The sequence below is a fragment of the Oreochromis niloticus genome, linkage group LG11 (genome assembly GCF_001858045.2).
Source record: "Oreochromis niloticus isolate F11D_XX linkage group LG11, O_niloticus_UMD_NMBU, whole genome shotgun sequence".
Lineage (NCBI taxonomy): Eukaryota > Metazoa > Chordata > Actinopteri > Cichliformes > Cichlidae > Oreochromis > Oreochromis niloticus.
Window position 1 is genome coordinate 30,172,608 of NC_031976.2, and position 21,361 is coordinate 30,193,968.

General features: G+C 40.0%; 1 protein-coding gene across 9 annotated transcripts in view; it reads left to right on the forward strand.

Annotated features, from left to right (window-relative positions):
- Positions 1-21,361, forward strand: part of mef2d (myocyte enhancer factor 2d) — a 102,619-nt gene that overhangs the window by 75,330 nt on the left and 5,928 nt on the right. For 4 of the 9 annotated variants that reach the window (XM_025911272.1, XM_025911276.1, XM_025911274.1 and 1 more), the window contains exons 7-12: positions 8,690-8,868; positions 10,229-10,258; positions 13,398-13,515; positions 13,774-13,951; positions 15,310-15,378; positions 18,726-18,776. In XM_025911272.1, the coding sequence (XP_025767057.1) occupies positions 8,690-8,868; positions 10,229-10,258; positions 13,398-13,515; positions 13,774-13,951; positions 15,310-15,378; positions 18,726-18,776 (625 nt within the window). The remainder of the gene's footprint in view (positions 1-8,689; positions 8,869-10,228; positions 10,259-13,397; positions 13,516-13,773; positions 13,952-15,309; positions 15,379-18,725; positions 18,777-21,361) is intronic. The other 5 variants (XM_025911275.1, XM_025911277.1, XM_005472773.4 and 2 more) reach the window with 5 other exon arrangements.

Consider the following 21,361-nt stretch of genomic DNA (forward strand, 5'->3'; position numbering starts at 1 on the left):
ACTTACACCCACAGACTTCATATGCCAAACTGCATGCCACTTTAAATTGTGCGGGTTAGTCCAGTGAAGTTCAGTAGGAGTCCCTTGGCATCTGGCAAAAATGCTTTGTTGATCTTGTCACTGGCGTGAGACAGTAATCACGGTAACCAAGGAAATGAAGCAAACCAAACCAAAACAAAGCTAAAGTTGATCAAATTTTAAAATATGAAAACAATGATTGTGCCATGCATCACTTCTCTTGGTTTTTGTTCTTTCTAATATTAGAAATCAACAATTAGAGTATAGCCACTGTTTTAAAATGGTATTTGTGACATACTGACACAAGCAAAGTGTCAGTATGTGACAAGCTGGGAGCTAGAGTGTAATAACTTAAGCACTAGCCAGTTTAACAGTCGTTGTCAATGAAGCTCTTTCTGTCCATGCAAAACTAAGACTCTTATCATTTAGGATCATTTCTTGTCGTCTTCTTAATATAAAAGTGGAATCAGACGTCTGCTCAGCATTTGTACTATATATTAATCCTGACCTACAAAGCTTTGATTGATTGTTTCTCCAACCAAGGGAAACAGACTCCAGTGATCACAAGACCAGATCTGTTTTAATCACTGAACAAAATCATAGGAGTGATTCAATGGTCTGTAATAAGGGAAGCTTAAAAAAAAAATGAACAACCAGTCAAATCTTGTTCTGGAAATCTGAAAAATAGGATTAATGGCATCCACCCCGCACCTTTCCAACGTCATCTGGTGCTGAAAAGAGCAGCCTGTTTAACTCCCCTCACTTAAACCACTTCCTGTGCTTACCCACCACCCCTCACCCGCAATTCAACCCTCTAGCTGCACTGCTTCCCTCCCCCCTTTTCATGCTGTCTCTCTCAGCTGTTCCCCCTCATCTTCTCTCTAGAATAATCTACCACCCCACCCCACTCACCACCACCTTCAGCACCTCCCCACCCCCCGATCCAACTGTCCCCTGTCTTGGCAAAGGACTCTCCTCAGAGGTGACTTTGACACTAGCCAGAGCTCTCCCCTTAAATCCCATTAGCTGGGAAAGATACTGCCAGCAAACCCATAGTAATAGATATGGTGGAAAGGTGTGGGGCTTTTTTCCTGTCTATATTCACTTGATAAACGCATTGTCTCAGGGTAAGGTGGGCCAAAATGAATCAATGCATTTATATTAACTTCCCTGCACCGTATGAGAGGAATACTTGAAAGCCAAGGCTCAATATTGATATTAGTTTTTCAAAGCTATTAATGAAAATGTGGAGACCTTTTTTTTTTTTTTTTTTTTTAACCAAGTGTTCCTAAAAGCAAGTCATCATTCAATAAATAAGCATTTAAAGTCATGTCTGACTAATAATGCTGTAAATTGGACTTGTTATTAAAGATCAAAGAGCTGTTTTTAACAATATTTCAGAAATGAGTCATTGTTAACTTTATTAAACTCTTCACACATTGTATTTTTCTTGTTAGAATAAGCCTTTGTTTAGTTGTCAGTGGCTGTGCTGAGTTGACCCTCAGAAGGTAGGTGGATGTCTGTGTTTCGATTTGGATGAATGTGACCACGAGGACTTCTGTAAACACATCACGACTCCTTCGTGTGTCGAAATATGAAACCTCGTTGTACCAGAACTCATCTAAGGTTACCTGATCCACCCGGATGGCTGCTCCACTCCGTCCTCCCATCTCACTCCTTCATCTCATTAATCACTCTCTGCCTGCTCCTTCTTCTTTTTTTATTCATCTTTTGTGTCTCCCATTACCATCCCGACAGTGTCACCTATTTTTTTCCCTCCCTTCTTCCAGGTCTTTTGTTTCCTCTTTCACTTTATGGCTGTTCTCCTCATCCCAGTTTTTCTGTCTTCTTTCTGTACCTAGGAGTCTTTTTTTTGCTTACTTTCTTACTTTTTTCTGCAACCCACTCTTCTTTTCAAGTTCCTCACTTCTTCAGATTTTTCTCCCATCTTCTTCTTTTCTCTGCTTTACTCCTTTTATCTCTTCTGCTCCATTCTCTTCTCCTCTCCTCCCTTCTTCCCCTCTTTTTTTTTCCTCTTCCCCTCCCCTCCTCTTGGATCTGTCATTCTCAGCTGTTGTCCAGGGAGTCAGTGCTCCGGGAATGTCACCATTGACGTCACCCAGCATTCCACACATTCCCACGCCCAGCCTCGCGTAATAGGAGACATCACACACACACTGAGGGTAGTCACACATGTTCACCCGGACACTGACAAGAACACATGTAAAGTATATGGAAAAGTGCATTCGAACAGTCAACGTACACAAATAAAGCCACAGATGTCACAGAGCGGTTCTGTGACTCATGCTCAGAATAGGACTTATATTCATGTGAGCTTCTGGATGCTCAGTGTAAACAATAAACATAAACATACGAAGTATTAAAATACAGTCACTTCACGACTCAGCACGAAAACACGGGGTCCACAACTCAATAAGCGTATGCTATTTTTAACTGCTTGGAATAAAAAACAAAACAAATCTGCAAGTTTGAACTTTTCTCTGTTAAGCCTAACATTTTTCTTGTAGTTCTTTTTAGGAAAACATAAAAATTATTTAGTTTCTGTTTGTTATTATATTAGAATGTAAAAGGGATACTGAGAGGGCAGAAAACAAGCAAGCATGGAATTAAAACACAAACCAGAGATAAACACAAAAGAATTTCCTTTCTGTTATTCAAAATTCACATTTTTTTGTCAGTAGGGCAGTTTTTTTTCTTCTAAAAATGTGTATGTTTGTTTTTTGCCTTACCTTGGTTGTAGGTTTTTTATCTTTTTTTTTTTTTTTTTTTTTCATTTTTCCATTTTCATTTGTGCCCTCGATTCAAATTCATTCTGTGGCCAAGGCAGAAATCTCCAGACCTCAGCAGATCAAGACAAATTTATATTTGTTACTAGATACAACTAGGAATATGGGATTATACATCCTTTACTTATTCGGTAGATTTTCACAGTTATGTGTAATAGCTAAGATGTTTTGCGTTGCTGGTTATGTCAGAAAATAAGTCTAATTTATTTGTATTGTAGATTTCAGTTTTTTAAAAAGTACATTTTGAAGGTCAGGGCAAACCTCCAGAGCGGAAAAGTGAAGGCAAGAGGAAGTGGCAAAAACTGACATTTCTCTTTTGAGCGCTTGCGGCTAACTCCAAAAGAAAGTCTGCTATAGACTGCTGTGTTAAATTGCCAAACTTTACAACAATTGAAAGCATGTCTATAGCAGATGCAAAAATACTTTTTCAGTCTCTGTGTTGTTTTCCCCTTTATAACAGCTCTGATTGTGGTGGGGTTTTTTGTAACTCGTCCACTTGAATTAATGAGTTATGGCGTAGCCATGTTGATTCATAGGCTTCCCAGTCAGAATCTGCTCCTCTAATCTGGTTTTACTGATTGTTTAATCACATAAGGTAAATATGGAAGCTTGTTTCCACCACTAAAAATTAGTGCTCGCCCCGCGGATCGCCCCATGCCTGGGGCTGGACGGCGTCAACCTGTTAAAGAGCTGACTGCTGTAACGCGTTGATGCCGTGCAGCCTCACGCACGGGGCGATCCGCAGTAACTCGTTAACGCAGATTTGCTGCATTAATGCAGTTTTGGCGTTAACGTCATTTTAACGAGATCAACGCTGACAGCACTACTAAAAATATATATTTATATCTATAGTGGAAAGTTTTGAATTAGTAACTCAAAATTTGGAAATGCCTAATTCCAAATTCCGAGAAAATAATTGAAAAATTAGACTAAGGTATCTCCAAATTTTAAGTTAAAAACCTTAAAAATCAGGAATCTCAGTGAAGGAAGTAATTTCCTTGTTATACGGAAGCAAATAGTGCAGACACACACAATCAAAATCAGGCAGTGAGCTACCAGTGCATAGCAAACGTCAACAAATTGGTGCCAGCTTCTTCAGCTTTGAATGCTTTTAAGTGAATGATAACTGCATAAAAAGATATCGAATCAGTCTGTTCATGTGGACCTGTTGGATAGCCGATGCCTTCTGCATCCAGGGGACAGGAGAGGAGCTTCCTGATTGGCAGCGCTAACTCAAATTTTTAAGATGCCTAACTCAAAATTTCAAGTTATTTTCTCAATTTTGTTTTTCCAGTAATTAAAAAAAAAAGAATTCAGTTTTCAGTTTCAGTTTTATTTGTCATATGCAAGTTAGCACAGGGTCAGCATTGCAATGAAATGTGTTTGACGAGCAGCAGTCACTGCTGCTTGCATAGGTTGCATAGGTAATTGCTGGCTTTTAAAATGAAAAACAAAATGCAAAAAGAAAGCATGGCAGCATTCAAAAAGCTAATGTTGATGTTTCAGAATGCAGAGTTTCAAGGAAATGGGTGACTCTGTCCATGTTTTATACTGTCTTTGTGTTTTATTCCTTGCAGTTACATATTTTTCCACAATTTACCGTTTTTCATCCCTTAGTGTCCAAACAAGAATGTGTCTGGGGTCTTGTAAAAGTTCAGTAAACACAAAAATGCGTCAGTAATCTGCATCTCCAAATTCCAGCCAAAACCACCACTTGTCTAGTCTAGTGTAAGCAGATATACATGCACATACAGGGCTACACAAGCATCTCAGCACTCCATCTTTATTTTCTGTAAGGGGATTTGGAGTTGGCTTGAGGGCGAGTGAAAAACACGTCATAAACTCGAGCAGAGGCTCACACTCGTATTCACATTGTTTGTAACTCCTGACTCTGGATTGCCACAACGCCACCACCCTCTCCGTTTACGCAGGGCCATGAACACAATGTGAACAACAACAGATTTCCATCAGAGACATGCACAAGTGCTCAGTGCACATTGTGCAACATGAAACACATGGAGGATCGCAGAATTTCCCAGAGTCACCTGATGCAGTGAGGGTTCACTGTGCGTCAGCAGGACACAGGTGTTCTCACTGGTCAGATGCTGCTGAAAAACAAACTCCACTTCTTTTTCCTTTCACATCACCTCCCTACCTTCTGTCCCTCATTTCCTAAATGCCTTTTTCCTTTCCTAGCCTTTCTGTTCATCTCTACTTCTCCCTTATTATCTTCTCCTCCTCTGTTGCTACTTATTTCCACCCCCTGCCTCTGTAACCAGATACCCTTTTATCCCTATGTGCTTCATTCCTTTTTCCTAAGTAGCTTTCTTGCCACTCCTTCTGTATTCCCTTTCTGTTTCAGTCATATCTAATATGTGGTCACTTTATGCCCTCTGCCTCTTGTCTCATTACCTCAGTACCTGCTGACATCTTTTCTTTCCTTTTTCTTCCCCCCTTCTTCTGTCCCTGTTGCTTGCAGTATCATAAAACATCCTTAACCTGTTTTGTCTTTTCTTTCCAAATGACTTTTTTCAAGCCCACTTTCTTTCTTCCTTGCTAGCTTCCTTTGTCCTCTTTTCTTGGTCATAGTCTGTCTCCTTCCTTGCTTCCCATCCTACTTCTTCCACCATCCTTTTCTTCTTTTATCATCTCGTATTGCTTGTCATTTCATTCTTCTCTCTTGACTTACAGTACCTTCTTCTGACATGCTCTACTGTTATCTTCCTGGCTTGTCTCATTCCATCTGTCTCTACCTTGCTGCATCCTGCAACATCTTTTTTTCCTCCCAGCATTCACATATCCTTCCAGTGCCTTCTCTGTCCTGTCTCCTAATGATTTTTTCCATACACCTTCCTCTTCGGTTGTTCCCTGTCTCCTTAGTTCCTTACCATACTGGGTCCTCCTTCTCACCTTTCTCTTTTGCCTCCCACAGTTCTGAGTAATTTCTTCATTCTCTTTTTTTTTTCTATCATTCCTTGCCTTCCTTCTTCCTACTTGAAATTCAGTTTAAAGTCTATTTTTCCTTTTTAAAAATGATAATTTTCCTTTGTTTGAGGGTTTATTGAAGGTGTGTTTTGTTTTACTACTTGGAGGAAATAACATAAAGTATACAGTAATACTATACAGTACAATTATTTAAGCTCTGCTTTATCTCTTTTTGTTTCCAGCTTTCTTTCTTTGTCTATATCATGTATTAGGCTCAAAGAACAAATCTGATACTGCTCTGTCAGGAACTATCCAGACCTCTCAAATCTTCTAGGACAAGAACAGGTCTGCTTAATATCCCCAGAGTCAAAACTAAACATGAAGACTCAGCATTCAGTTTTTTTCCTTCATATATTTGCAACAAAGTCTCAGATAAGTTCGAGTCTACAGCAGCTCAATCAAGTCTGAGGATTTTTCTATTTGCCTCTGCCTCTGATTAAATTTAATTTGGGAAAATTTGGTCTTGTACTGCACTATAGCTGCATTGTAACTTTATTTTCTTTCATAATGTTCATCTAATCCTATTTAGGTTATATTTAATCATATTTTACTCTTTTTAAAATCTATTTGTCCGAGTCTATTTTTCATCTTTATATCTTTCTTTTGCTTTTTTTATAAAGCACTTTGTCTCACATGATGTCTAAAGGTGCTTCACATTAAGAAGCTTTGCCTTAACTTCTCAAGCCTCCTTCCCTTTTCCACCATTTATCCTTCTATTACTCCTTCCTTTGCTCCTACTGTGTTTTTCCTCTTTCCTCCCTCTCTGCCCGGTCTCCCTCCCGCTGAGCTGATAACAGAGGTAGGGTTCGCTTCTAGTTGTTGTTGTGAGGTTTCGTTTATGGGATGTGTGTGTGAGACTGAGATGAAGCAGAGTCACATGCCACTGTTGTCTGGAGGCAGCGTCATGGAGAACTGCTATCTGCTATCACACATAGCCCTTGTCTGTCCAAGGGGAATACTGTGTGTGTGGGTGTGTGTGTGTGGGTGGGTGTGTTAGGGCTGGGAAAGTCCCTGCTGTCCCCCTTTTTATAAACCCTGTGACTGAATCTCTGTTTGAGCCTACTTGTCTTTTAGCCTCGAACAGGCTGCTGTCTGCTGGAGTCTTGTTGTTATGACAAGCAGATATCCCCCCTTTCCACATCACCGCCCAATCCATCCTTCTTTTTAATTTTTTAAACTTGATTGAAAATGAATAGGCAACAAAGGTAAACACAGAACCTAAAAAACCCAACAACACCCATAAGTACACAACCTACTAATATAAAAGAACGTAAATATGGGAGAGGAAGCAGCATTGTGTCGTGCAGTGTTTTTCTGTGACAGAAGCACGTCACGAATCAGGCTTTGTTGTTTCTTAGAGTAACTGTTGTGTGGCTGTGTTAAGGTTTGGAATGTGGCAGTTGTGCCATTTCAAAGGAGGGTGCGTTCAACAGGTGTAGCATGCTGTAATGTGGCCAGACATGTTACTGGAATGCCCTGATCGACGTTAAAGATCAAAAGAACAAGGGGGAGAGAACTTTTACACTGCAAACCAGAAGTTATTTTATCTTTGAATAGTGTCAACAAGCCCAATGAAAAGACTAAAACCAGTTAATTTTACCTTAAACGTAATTAAATGTATTCCGCATATTCAAGACCTCGTAAAGCTCCACTGTTGAAATTATTAAAAACTGATCAGTTAGCTTTTCTTCTGGACTAGATGGCCTTAAAAAATATCTTTTCATACATTTCTCATGAACTAAAACACAAAAACAAACATTACCAGACTTCCATGTGAGATCAAAACAGGTTTAATTTCTTAATGTGAACCTCTTGTGTGTTGGATAATTCTTCATTTTTTGGCAAATTGACATCTGTTCATTTTAATAAATGATTTTGAAGGAAAACCTTAAGAGATGAATTTAGAGAATATATATAAAGTCCCTTAGATCAATTTACATATAGTTAGATCTGTAAATATTTGGCTAAGGTTCAATTTTTCCAATTTTGCTGAATGAGATTCAAAAAAATGTGTTTTTTAAAAAGCTACTGCATGAATTGTAAGGACATTAAGGGCATTTTTATACATTGCCTTGTCCCCTCATCTGATTTTCAGAGGTTGTTAATATTCACTGTAGTGGTGTACAGAAGAAAAATGACAAAAACTGTTATTTTCCAAAACCTTATGGACCTTACTTTATATAAAAGAAACATTTTTATTTTGTTTTTCTCAAAAAAAGATGTTTATAATAACATGTATTGCTACAAGTAATAAACTACATGTGTGTAAATACAATATAATGGCTTTACACATGTACAGTATATGCAGTCACAGTACTGGAAGTACAGTGTAATCGTTAAACTGCATGGAGGATTTTTCACTGCGTCATAGAGACCAATTTATCAATGATTCAGTGACAATGAAAGCTAAGTTGCTAAGGAAGTGGGGGTTTTTTCACAGTGTTTCACAGATGGCAGGTGTCCAGAAAGATTTGCATGTTTTTCTTTTAACCAAGTGCCAAGACACGTAAAAGTAAAAGAGGAAATGTGTAGAGAGTGAGTGTGAACATGGAAATAAAGAAATAACATAGATCTGGAGAGATCGTGACATGGTTTTGATGTGAAGAAGCTGCAGAGAATCATCTTGCAAAAAAAAAAAGAAAAGCTGTTTGAGGTACAGGAACAATGACGAGCATGTGGTGCGACAGAGCGATCAACTCGCTAATGAGAGCTCTCTCACGCACGCATGCAGAGCTGAATATACACATCCAGGCAGACAAGCACAAACAGTCACTACTTCACAGGTAGAAACATAAAAAGCATCAAAACAGACAAACACACAACCTCCACCTACACTTCCTCTTCACTGAACCTCACTTTCTTTATTTGTTTCTCTCCAGCTAATGGCTACATCAGTGCCAGGGCCTCCCCAGGCCTCCTCTCTGTATCCAATGGCAACAGCCTGGGGAAAGTAGTCCCGGCTAAGTCTCCACCTCCACCCAGCCCTCAGATGGTCAACAGCCGTAAGCCGGACCTGAGGGTCATCACCTCACAGAGTGGCAAGAGCCTCATGCAGCTGGTAAGGAGATCATGAGTGGAAGCAGCACTTCAATTCAGAATTAGTCAAAATTAGGCGATGAAGGCTTCAGGTGTTTTAATCGCTCAAGTGTAATACAGCCAGTCTCTCAATGATGAGTGTCAGTAATCTTTCCTTTCTTTTTGTTACGGTGCCTTTTGATGAAGCCTATAATATATATAATAGGGGCCTCGTGGGTGAACCATTCATATTTTCAATCCTATTCAATTTGCATTGATAGTCCAAACCTCCACAATGTTGAATGAGCAACTTGATGAATCTAGATTTTAAATGTATTGCAAAAATGGCATAAATGCTACAGTAGGAGGTTTTTGTCAAGATCTTTGTGCAAGTCACTGTCCAGGAGGACATCCTGTCAGCCTCCAGCAGTATGTGTCATATCATGAAAACATATTTCCATGACTGCTACTTCTCTTTAGCCACTTCCAGTTTGAGTCATGCAATGAAACTGCCAAACCATTTCATCTTTATTTCTGCTACTGCACAACTTTGCGAGGACTCTTCATTGGCAGCTGAAGTACTAATTGTTTGGGGTCCCTTAAAAACGACAGCTGACACAACCCAACTGAACATTTCTGAGTTCTGACAGCAGGACTTAGAAGTGTTTAAAACACTTCACTTTACCCTTAGATTCCTTTGTTCTAAATATAACTATAAAGATGAGGAGTTACTTTATATGAAAACTCTGGTTATTAATTATTCCAGCGACGTGAACAACCTGTCCACATTCATCAGGCTGAAGAAAACAGTCTATAAGAAGATTCTGCAGGTGACGGACTCAGCTGTAGTCTGGAAAAAGTGAGAGGCTTAGAAGATGGAAAATAAAAATGTTTTACGTGGTTCTCACATGTCACATGTGTGACATGTTCACTGATTCCTTTTGCTGTAGCCACTGTGCCTTTTTATGGCCAGAAAGTGAAATAATTTATGTAATTTAAAATATAATAATGTTTGCACTCCTTCTCTAAATATGGCTCTAACTTTCTCACTATTACATAATTTCTATTAGTACAGCCAGAAATCTATAAACACAAGAAAGCAACAATGTCCATCCATACATGGTGTACACTCTAACAAGGCAGACAGATCGTACAGACAGATCCACAGCTGACTTCTGGATCCAATCTTTCTCCTTCAATCCATCAGTTTCCTGTGTTTTGACTTCATTGTTAGGGGGAAATTTTTTAAAGGCCCTTTTTTCAGTATCGTATTACCATAATATGCATCTCTATAATTATTCTCAAAGTAACCATAACATGTAAATATCTCTACACCAGTTAGATTTTATAGAAACTTAACAGCCCTTTGTTTTTTACTCTCCCCTCTTCCACCGGCCGTGCAGACTGAGGAAGAGCTGGAGTTGGTGAGTGAGGTGAATAGACTTTTAGAGTTTTAGGCTCATGGATGTGGTGTGTGATCTCACCGAGCATGAGTGTGACACGGTCAGCAAACGCATCACTTCAGGGTTGAATCAGTGGCACTGGTGTTATGAGAAGAGTAGGCGTAAAGCCACTGGAGCATCAGAGCGACACACAGGCGGTGGAGAAATCATCTGTTTGCTTCTGTTCCTGGATGAGTTTGACTGTAAGGGTTGTGCTTCACTACAAGCTTCACCGCAAGATTTGTAAATCCCAGCAGAGTTTATGGCTTGAATAAAGTCATGAAAAGACTTGAACTCGTGATGTTTCAATCCTGCAAGACTTGACTTGAACTTCAAGTTTGTCAGAGAAAGTCTCAGAACAATACACAATACATAAGATAGGCAGGTCCTGCATAACCACATACCTTGCATGCTTAATTCATTAGGCCCAAGGACTGAAAGGACTTTAATATTCCATTTATTTGACAGACATCATTTTCTTAAACACAGAACTAAATGCATATTGATGGCTATAGTACGATAGACTGAAAAGCTTTTCATGAGATGCGCTCTCAATTATGCAGACCATAAAGTTTTAAAGGGCACTGTTTAATTATTTTAAACGTCTTTTAGACTTTATTAACTACCAGCTTATCATGAAGCAGAGTTTGACCTGTGGGAACAAAACAAGACAAAACAAAACAAAAAAAGGGGTCGTTTAGGGCTTAGGTGGTTTCTTTCACAGAGTCAGATGAAAAGATGGATAACATTTCTATGTAATGCTATGTAAATATAAAGTTACATCCAAAAGCTGCTTAATGATAAGCTCTATATTGCTTTCTAAGATGTGATATGAAGCTTCCATTTAGGTTGGCATTAAGACTGGAAACAGGTGGTATCAGCTAAGCTTAGCTGCACAGTAGTGATAAACGTCCCTAAAGCTGTGTTATAGAATTTATCTTGTATGTTTAACCTGTGCACAAACCATAAAAGTGTAAATCATCTTTTAACAGGAGGGTTTTTTATGTTTCTTAGCTTAAATAAGCTGCATAAAAACATGACAGGTTATCCGTCTCCTTAAACAACTCTCTGCAAGACTGCAAATTAATATGTATTTACCAAAGGTCTTAAGAGTCTGGGAAACATAACCTAAAAACAAGAACTTAGAACTTGTGTTTGATAGATAATTTTTTTTAAAAAGTTTATATATATAGTACAGAAAAAAAGCAATAAATTAAGCAATAAATTGTTTGGGGAAAATGCCAGATATAGCAACTGTAATAAAAATGTAAATAAATAATGCATTTTAATATATTTATTTATTATTTAGATTTTTTTTTATTTGTCTGAAGGTTCAATAATCACTCTTTATCTAAAAAATTACAATTTTCTGACAGTTTTTTTTTCGTGGTTCATTCTTTAAAGGGTTAAATCTCAGTATCCTTTGTAAAATCTTACCAAAACATTTGAGACCAGGTATTTTCTTTTACTAAGACTGTGCTTTTTATCCTTTAAATTAAAATATATTGAAAACAATCTTGATCTTTTGGCAGTTGCGTTTTCACGCCTTCCAGTTTTTGTTATTGATGGAGTATTATTGCGAAGCAAAACCTGAAAGCAAATTGAATTTTAAAATGTGTATATTTAAGGGACAGTTGAGCCTAGCCTAAAGTGACATTTGTGAAGCACAAATAGACTGTAGAGAGAAAACATCAAGGGAACCGGAGCAACCACCTGACTCTCTGCTGTGTGTGAAAGCTGCTCAGCATGTGCATGTTTGGTTTCATCTGAGTGTCGATGCTCTGAGGATCAGAGTGAGGAAAGCTCACAAAGTCTCCAACCTGGAACACAGATGGACGTGTTAGACTCAGATACGCTGACCTCTTCAGTCCACGTACACACACACACACGCATGTTGACAGGTTCACGGGTGTTTCTTTGCATAAATATACCAATACCCACCCCTCAGAGCAAACGCACACCTCACATTGTTTATTCATGCCTTGCATTCCTCTCTGTACACACACATGCACACACTAAATAAAAACACGTCCCTACACACATTCAGCCCCTCTCGTCTCTCTTCTGTCAGCCTTGTCGATGCATGCGTTCCTGTCAGCATGATTCTCCGGCACAGCAATGCCTCTCATAACACCTTCCACCGTGATGCTACATAACACAAGCACCCGGCCCTGGCGACAGCATTGCCGTGCCAACGCCACCTTGAGATGCGAGACATTTCTCATCTTGCACGCCGATGTTAAAGTGTCACAGAAAAGTTAAAACACCTCAGAGAGAACTGAGGTGCTTGGATTTTCTTGCTGGAAGCGGATATGCTTCTGGCTGTGGCATGATGAATAATGAATCTTCCGATGCCCTGCACAGGCAAAGTGAAATCAACTAAATGTTTATTATATTAGATTTTAGTTATTAGGTTTTCTTTGCTTCTGTCTCTTAATAAAACCTCTAAAGTGTCAGTAAAACTCAGAGCTGGAAGTTAATTAGAGTTGCTGCACTTGTACTTTGTAAAGCATAGAGTAGAATACCAGAGATAATGTGTCTGTTTTTATTTGAAATAGAAGTAGAGCAAGCTGTGGTTTTAGTAAAATTATTTAAGTAGTAGCTGACCTTGGTTACATTACAGAGTCTCTGCATCCACTCTGCTGTACAGTGAAAAGCACATGCTAACCATTATCATTATTGCTGTTGAAAATGGATGAAGTCATGTGCCGTGAACCTCTACACTCAGTCCATATAAGGAGAAAAAGAGATGATTTGTTGTGGATCCAGACCAGGTTTTCTCACGACATGGAGCCGCAACACTGGATCTATGAAACCATTCTGGCTAAAACATCCATCTGAGATTTATAACCAAACCCTCTCTTTCAAATATTGCGTGTCTTATCAGAGATTCCTCAGCATGAAAACATCAGAAGCATTCAGTTATGAATTTAACAGTGCCAGTGTTTTAGCATGGATTAACTACACTGTGCAGAGAGAGACTTACAGATGTTTATACCAAGAGGAAATGTTGCGTATGAAAATCGACTTTTTGTCAGTAGCTCAATGCAGACTTTGGTTTTAGAACCACTTCTTCTCCTTCACATGCCCCAGTGTTCAGCTTCCTCTGTCCATCTCTCTGTGTTCCCAGAATGCTCAACGGCTAGGCGGCTCCCAGGTGGCACAGCCACTCACCACACCAGTGGTCTCCGTGGCAACACCCAGTCTCCTAGCGCCCTTCTCCGGCATGCAGACGGCCTACAACACTGGTGAGTTGTGGAAGGCAGCAAAACTTGGAAGTCTTGTAGTGTGATGCCACAAACCACTATGAATATTCACTTTGTTCATTGTGTGAGAGCTTCTGGAGTGATTCTACTTCAAAGGTCTCCATTAATATGGATTAGCGCTGATTAATATTGATGCACCCGAAAGTTGTATGATGTAAAACAATCCCCCTCACCCCTCCTCTCTGTCTCCTCTCTCTGCCTTTCTCCCTCTGCGTCTCCCCCTCCATCCCTTAATCTCAGAGTACCAGCTGACGAGCGCAGATCTCACAGCGCTCCAGACGTTCACGCCACCGGGGCTGGTGCCTGGCAACATGGCTGCTTGGCAACAGCAACAGCAACCAACAGTCTCTCAGCAGCAACAACAGCAACAGCAACAGCAGCAACAGCAACTAAGCTTGGCATCACTCAGCAACTTGGTGTAAGCTCCCTTTTCTTTCTATGACACACCGTTAATGAGATTAATCCATCAATCTTACAACCTTTAACCTTTTCCTTGAAATACCTGAGCAGTAAAACTTTTACAAGAGCCACACATGTCACATGATCCATTACACAAACCATAACACATGCTCGTATACAAAGCTGTAACATCACCCAAGCTGCGGTTGATTCATCTTCGTGGTGACCTAGATACTTCCCCCTGCTCAGCTCCACCTCCCACTGCGGTCCCAGTCTTTAGCTTCTGGTTGCAAGGCTTTGCTCCTAGCTGCGTTATGTGGCGCTCAAGATTTAAAACTTTAAAAGGTGGACTGGCTCTTGGACGTTCCCATTTTTCAAGTCTTCCTAATTTTCCAGCTAATAGGTTAGTCTTAGAACAAAGTTTACCCTGAAGAATTTGAGCTATTTTGTAATTAAAAAAGAAATCCCTGCAGCTGGTTTGAGTACCCTCAGACCTTTGCTGTAAAGCAAAAAAAGCCTGGAAACATCACTATACTGATGGCCCGTCTTCTTACTTTAGTAGTCCCATTGTTCTTGGTGTCTTGATGGCTATCTGGTGATGGATACTTCTAATGCATCTGTGAAACCACAGACTGCCTTTGGAAAAAAAAAAAAAAATGTGTATGTTGGTGCATATTAACAGAGACACTAGGCTTGATTTGCATTGCATGGTTAAATTGTGCTCTAAGAACGTTCTTATCTCCTTCAGATGACCAGATCTGTAACGAGTCAGACAAACTTATAAATTCCAAACAAGCGAGGTCATTACGGAGCAGACACACACCATTAGTAGCTGAATCAAGCCATCATATTTTAACTGATTATACAGCACTCAAAAGCTACTTTGTGAACAGCTTTTTATTCGCAGCTCAGTGCAGTACAGGAAGCAGACAACTGATGAAGAAAAACCGCTTCTTTAAAAGTCTCATAGGTTTAAAACAACTAACTTGCTTTTGCAAACACAGCTACAAAGGTGGGTCCGTTCTTTGAGTTCAGTGTTTGTGTTTGGGAGTATGTTTCTTTCATTATTGAGACATTCTTTGTAAGTCCTTCTGACTGAGGTTAGCTTTTTTTTTTTACCTATCTTCCCTTTGTTGGTGCTTTGCAAGACCATGAAAGCGATTTAAAAAGTGAAATGTTGCCATATTATTTTTAAACTTGCAGAACTGATGTAACCTTTACCTGAATCTAATCAACTACATTTCTACTTTACAAATGAAGTTGGTACAATTAAGTCTTAATGTGACCATTCTGGGTTTGCTAGGTTAATGTGTGGGTGGGGGAGCAGCTTGTAACTGCCTCTTGTTTTGTCCTCCCTCCCCCCCTTTTTCTCCACAGCATGTGGGGTGCAGAGAAACAGAATGCGGAGATGGTTAACTGCATCTCCAATTTTGCTGCTAACCTGAGGTGAATGACATGATAGCATCTGGTGCTCTGCCACAGCGTTTATCTGTCAAATTATTATACTCCCACAGTGAATTATGAGTCTATAATAACTTGACAGTTTGTGACCAAAATAACCAAAAGAAATACAAAATTGATGCAATTACGTGACAAACACAATATCAGCCAGTCTTCTCTTTCCATTTGTATGTTTGATGTGATGCCTGTTGCTTTGCTCTCTCCGTGTATCACTGCTCGTTCACTTCTGCTGAGGCAAAAGCACCTTTTTTTCCCTCTCAGATTATCATTTGACTAGTCTGGTTCTAGGAGTTTTTATGCCACCTAAAGCTTAGATCTGAAGCTCTTTGGAAGTGTCATCAACAAAGAGGAAGAAGCTTCAGTGTGACAGCAGCAGCACCTTGCTATGTTCTTGAATGGAAGTAGTCTCTGGGTGCTGCTTTCAATTCCTAACACAAAACCAGCGCACAGCTCTGTGCCACCAGCATTGTTAGTGCATTAAAATTTTACTTTTCAGCCATTTAGCTGTCACTCTCAGCTGACAGTCAGACAGAAGATTGAACTGCTCAGGTACACATTGGTCTGAATTTCCTACACTAGTGGGACTAAAAGAATAATGTAGAGCTCGACGGTATAGAATCACTGTCAAGTGCAGCTATTTCTTTAAAAAAAAAGTGTTTATTTCCAGTTGATATTTAAGTCCCTGTAAAATACTCATATACACAATGACAAGGGCATTAAAGTGCTGCTATCCTCTTGTTCAAAATGTATGTATCTGAATTGAACAGCGGCTTCAAATCTCGATCACAAAACAGATTAAAAATAAAACAAATAAGAGAAATGTGTTTTTTGTTGTTTTTTTGTTTTTTTAAAGACACTTAGAATAATTCTAGCTGTCAGGAGAGAGATTGTTATTTGTTCCTCTGTCTGACAAGCTGAAAATCATCCAGGAAAATATGATAATGGGTTGTTTGTTAGTGTATACAACAGCTGTGACTCCAGGGGGTTGAGCATCTTTGAAAAAGCAGCATATAGTTAACAGTCACCACCAGCTCATATGCAGCAGAACTCTTCATATCGCCTTGTAAATGTTAACAAATGGCAGTCCAGATTGTATGAAATCCTTCTGCAAACAAATCAATTGAACCACTCGGAGATCCTGAAAAAGCAGCCAGCAGTGATTTCCTTGAGTGTTGGCTGTAATAATACAACAACTGTTTCTTATACCAACAGCAATATGGAGCATTTTTCATATCAAGATTATTCTTAACATACTAATGATTTTCAGGAATTTTGTAGGAAGATACAAGCTCAAAGTGATCAGTATGTTCAAGTATTTGCAAAAAGAAAAGAAACAGAAGGAGCAGGAAGTTTTACGTTTGAGCTCATGGAACTGTTGAAAGTTGGCGTTTTTGCTTGCTCTATTCCTTAATTGTTTGATCGCCATGTTTCATCACTTTTTGAGCTAATCTAACAAAGGATTTCTTTCAGAATAAAATAACCAAGACATTCCTCAAAACACGAAAAATAGTCACCATTTTACTAAATAAGCAGGATCTCCCATTTTCTGCATAATCATGCCGCCCAGATGCTGACTGACAGAGTTTCAGCAACCTCAGGTGTGACACTGGAATTGACACCAGGCGGGTTTACAGTGTTGTGTGTGGGATCAGAATAACAGAATCATTGCCACTGAAAACAAGCAAGCACCACAGAAAATGTGGGACGCTTTCCCAGCTCGCCAAACTGTTCTCTCGGCAAAACGGAAAATCGTGCCTTCCTAAGGACAGCATGAGCAGACGTGGGCTCTTCTGCAGTCCAGACTGCTCTGCTTTGTTTCTGATTTCATCACACCGCAGCCTCACAGCGAGCAAACAAGCTCCTCCAATCAAATGGTGATTGACAGCTTGGCTGCGAGCCTCGCCTTCGCTGTCGGCCACACTTTCCCTCACCACAGGCTTCACAAGGAAATGATTCCTGTCAACTTACTCTCTCCATTTCCCTCGTTTTAATCATCCCTTCTTCCACTAGTTCTGTCATTCTGCTTATTTCCTGCTTTCCTGGTCAGGCTCAGTTAATTTGGTGTACACCTGTTGACTCTCATCTTCGCCCTGACTTCCTAATCTAAATGTTAATGTCATGGCTGCCCCCTAAATCCCCTCACTGCGCAGCCTTGCATTCAGCTTGTCTGGGTGTTTATGCAGAAGTGGTCTCTGCATACTGGTTTTGCATGACACGTCACTATGGTTTGTTTCCTCACTGAGTCGATGTGTTATCAGCAGGCACAGCCTCCGTTTGGGACATTCACAGGAAACAAACAGACCCACTTTCAGGGGTGGCTGTTTGCTAGTACACAAGTGATGTTTTAATGTACATAGCTACTAATCAATCAGTATGGAGCTTAAAAAAATCTTTTATTGGTTTCTTACTCTTTTTCTGTGCCCAGCATTTCTTTTTTCGTCATACTTGTTTCCTAACTCGTGAACACAAACTGAAAAAAAAGGAAGAACTTTTGGAGACGGTGCACACTCTGATAAATTGCTAAGAGGACACTCTGTTGTTGGCAGGGCATGGTGCGTACATGCTGTCAGAGGCTGAGCAGTTAAACCTCCTGGTGGGAATCAGTATTTTCTCAAACCCTAGATTAGAAACCACGGGGGATTCATTATACATCCCTCTACCTGTACGATAAAAATACAATTTTAGTTCTATTAAGTGTGTGCCGTGTGGGTAATTTGTTTATTTATCCATTACATTTATTTGAGATGGTCACAGGTTAGATTGTTAAATTGCAGAATTACTTTATGGGGCTCAGAAGTCTTTATTTAGCAACAGCAAGCTGATTTTTGGCACCACGTGGACTCAGCTTTAATAAGCAGACTTTAATAAACAGACTAATTAGTATTAATTTATTACAATTTCACAACTGACACAGAGGCAAAAGAAAGTTAAAGAAGAATAGAATTTCAAAAATGACTTTGTAAATATAAAGGTCTCTGGAAACTACACTGAAAATTAGTGGTATATTCTTTAAGGAGAGTTTGTACTACAGATTGCCAATTTGTCTGATCCCATTTTAGGAAACTCAACCATTTCAGTTTTACTGAAAGTGACTGTAAAAGTGCTTTGCATGTGGATGGTGATCACATTTTCTCAGCACAGGCTTAAGCACTTCTTGCTGTTCACGACTCTGCCTCTAACAACATCCCAGCCTGACCAAAGCAGCTGTTAAGGCCCTTTGTTTTTTGTCGTAAGCGTGTCTGGATTGACCATGACTGGCCTCCGTCCCACTGTTCCCCTGCTGTTTTAGCTTTTTAAAACTTGCTTGTCTCTTTTTCCACCTCCCTCCACAGCTTGGCTTCTCAGCCCAACTTGCTCTTTGGTAGGGAGGAGGGCCTCTGCTGGTATAGTACTCTTTACACTTAAGCCACACAGCTGCAGCATGCTGCTTTCCCAAAATATCTGCTTCACAAAGGAACCTTTTGGTACTTTAACTCCAAAACAGCAGTGGTTAGTAGTAAGAAAGAAACAAAAGTATCATAGCGTCAAGCAGATAATATTTCCTTTGTTTTTAATGTACCACCAAGATGGTTTAACTAATCTGACCAAGGAACTGCTTGCAATTACTAACTGAGCTTGGATAATGAGCTGTCAGCAGGATGTTATATCATGCAGATATCCAGTAATGGACATCCTCAGCAGAACACCATTTAGAAACCTGAACTAAAAAGTAATAGTCAAGAAACAGTCATGGCCAGCTGTGCCAGTACCTGTTTATTCCTTCGTTCTGTACTTCAGTTTGCAAAATGTTTCTGTTAAGCCAAAGTAATACTGATAGCATCACTGTTACATCATCGGGGCTAATTTCTCAGCCCTGGAAAGGCTCCTGCTGAGCTGATGAGTAGGCATCCCCATGATATAGTATTTCAGTGATAGTGTACAGGTCAACAGTCTGGAGTTAAAATTCTTGAAAAGACGAACTTTTTTCCCCTCCCCAATTCTCATCCTGAGAAAAGCAGAGCATTTTGGGAAACATGGCTGCAGCTCACCAAACCGCACTGTAACCAAGTGTCTGCTTCTGGCTGTGCTCACCGTGTTGTTAGTGCTCGGGGGGTAGCCTGCCGCTCTCGCCTTCATCACTGTCACTGGACTGTTGACTCAGCCGTTTTCACTCGCCATAGCAACGGCACCCCTGTGGCACCATCATCCATCTACCTGTACCGTCCCGAGCCACGACACGCAGGTTTGATGAAGTGGGTACGAGAGAGACGGCGTGAGCATCGTCCTACCGAGGGATTTGTGTGTGTGGGTGTGTGTGTGTGTGTGTGTGTGTGTGTGTGTGTGTGTGTAGGTGTGTTTGTGAGACAGTACAGGAGGGAAGGAGCATTTTTATGTAAGGCAGGAAGAGTGCACAACTTTAAGTGTGTGTCAGACAGAGGAAGACAGCGAGCACATTTGAGTGCCACGGACCCAGATCGCCTGGAGGAGTCCTATCTTAAATTCCCCTCTCAGTCTGCCAGTAATTGAGGGAATATTAGAGATACAGTGGTGCAGATGGCTCATGATATGACATATTAGAACACACCCAAGGGGCGAAACGCAGTAATTGGGAGCTTCAAATTCAGATCTACCATGTCAAGCTGGAGGAGAGGGAAAGATAGAACGAGCCCAATCCAAAAAATCATGTCGACGCCGTTAAAAGGAGCGAGCCACAGCGCAGCGTCAACAGTCGGTGTCAGCCACAGTGACAGGTTCGACTCAGCCTCCAGCCAGCGGAGGAGGGTGAGGTGGGGCTGATCAAAGAGTTTTGGCAGGTAGAAGCAGAGACGGTGACAAAGACGAAAGCTTTTTGGCATATAATTGTCCTGAGGATCTTAGGGCACGTGTGCAAAATTATCTCTAGAGCAGCGCAGTCAAGGAGTTAGGTGTGGATTGGTTCATTTGAAAACCTGTGAACATTTCACGTGTGTACGAAACACCAAGTGTATACAATTTATAATATATAACAATAGAGCATAATTTCTACTCTACTGTGACACTCTTGGTTGGCGCTGCTTGGAGGTTTAACAATAATAATAATAATAATCAAGTCAAATCAAATGTGACATAATGTTAAAATGTTCCAGGGGAAACAAACAGCACAAGACAAATTTTGGTTTTAATGCTAAAAAAAATTATGGATGTCATGAAAAAAGGCCAGTAAAGAAGGAAGATCACGCTGCTGCTTTAGTTGTCTATTTGAATATAACACCGATGCCGCTCTCATAGCATGGTCCGTATCAGCCGGGAAAGATGCTCTGTGGCATGTGCAGCTAAAAACGAACATGGCAGTGACCTTGCACACGAAAACAGAATAGAAGAGTGGAGGATGCGTAATTTGTGACCTTGTGAAAAAGATGCTCTTTTGAGTACAAGGGAAACTAAAAGTTAGTTGCTTTCTGAGAAGGAATCAGGGGCGCACCTGGCAGAAAAAATGGACAGATGGAGATAAAAATCCACAAGCACAAAGGGAGATTTGCTCATTAAAGAGCTGTGGAAGTGGCCCCGGCATGGAGGAAAGCAATCTTACCAGATCAAGTATGACAGGATAGTATAACAGTATAGTGTAAAAACAAGACCAGTACCCCGAACCAAAAGCCTTAGAGGTTGTGTGTTAATTGTAGTCTTGGTTAGCACTGCTCCTTAGTGTGCCTAAAATTTTCCCATAAGAATAAAATACAAAGTACAGCAAAGACAAAATATAACTTTGAAATAGAAGTGTAGGAACAATTAAATTCCAACATTTTTATATTTTTACACTGCAACAGATTTTCCCAGGTTTTTTTAATAAACATAATTTTAGCAAACAACAACTAAAATATATTTGATTTCTGTACTACTTCTTATCATATTTAAACCCTTCAAAATGTGTGATGTGTCATTCTTTCATTTATTTTGGGAAACATTTTCTTTAGGCCCTTTAATAGCTGTTGTATCACAAACAAAGATA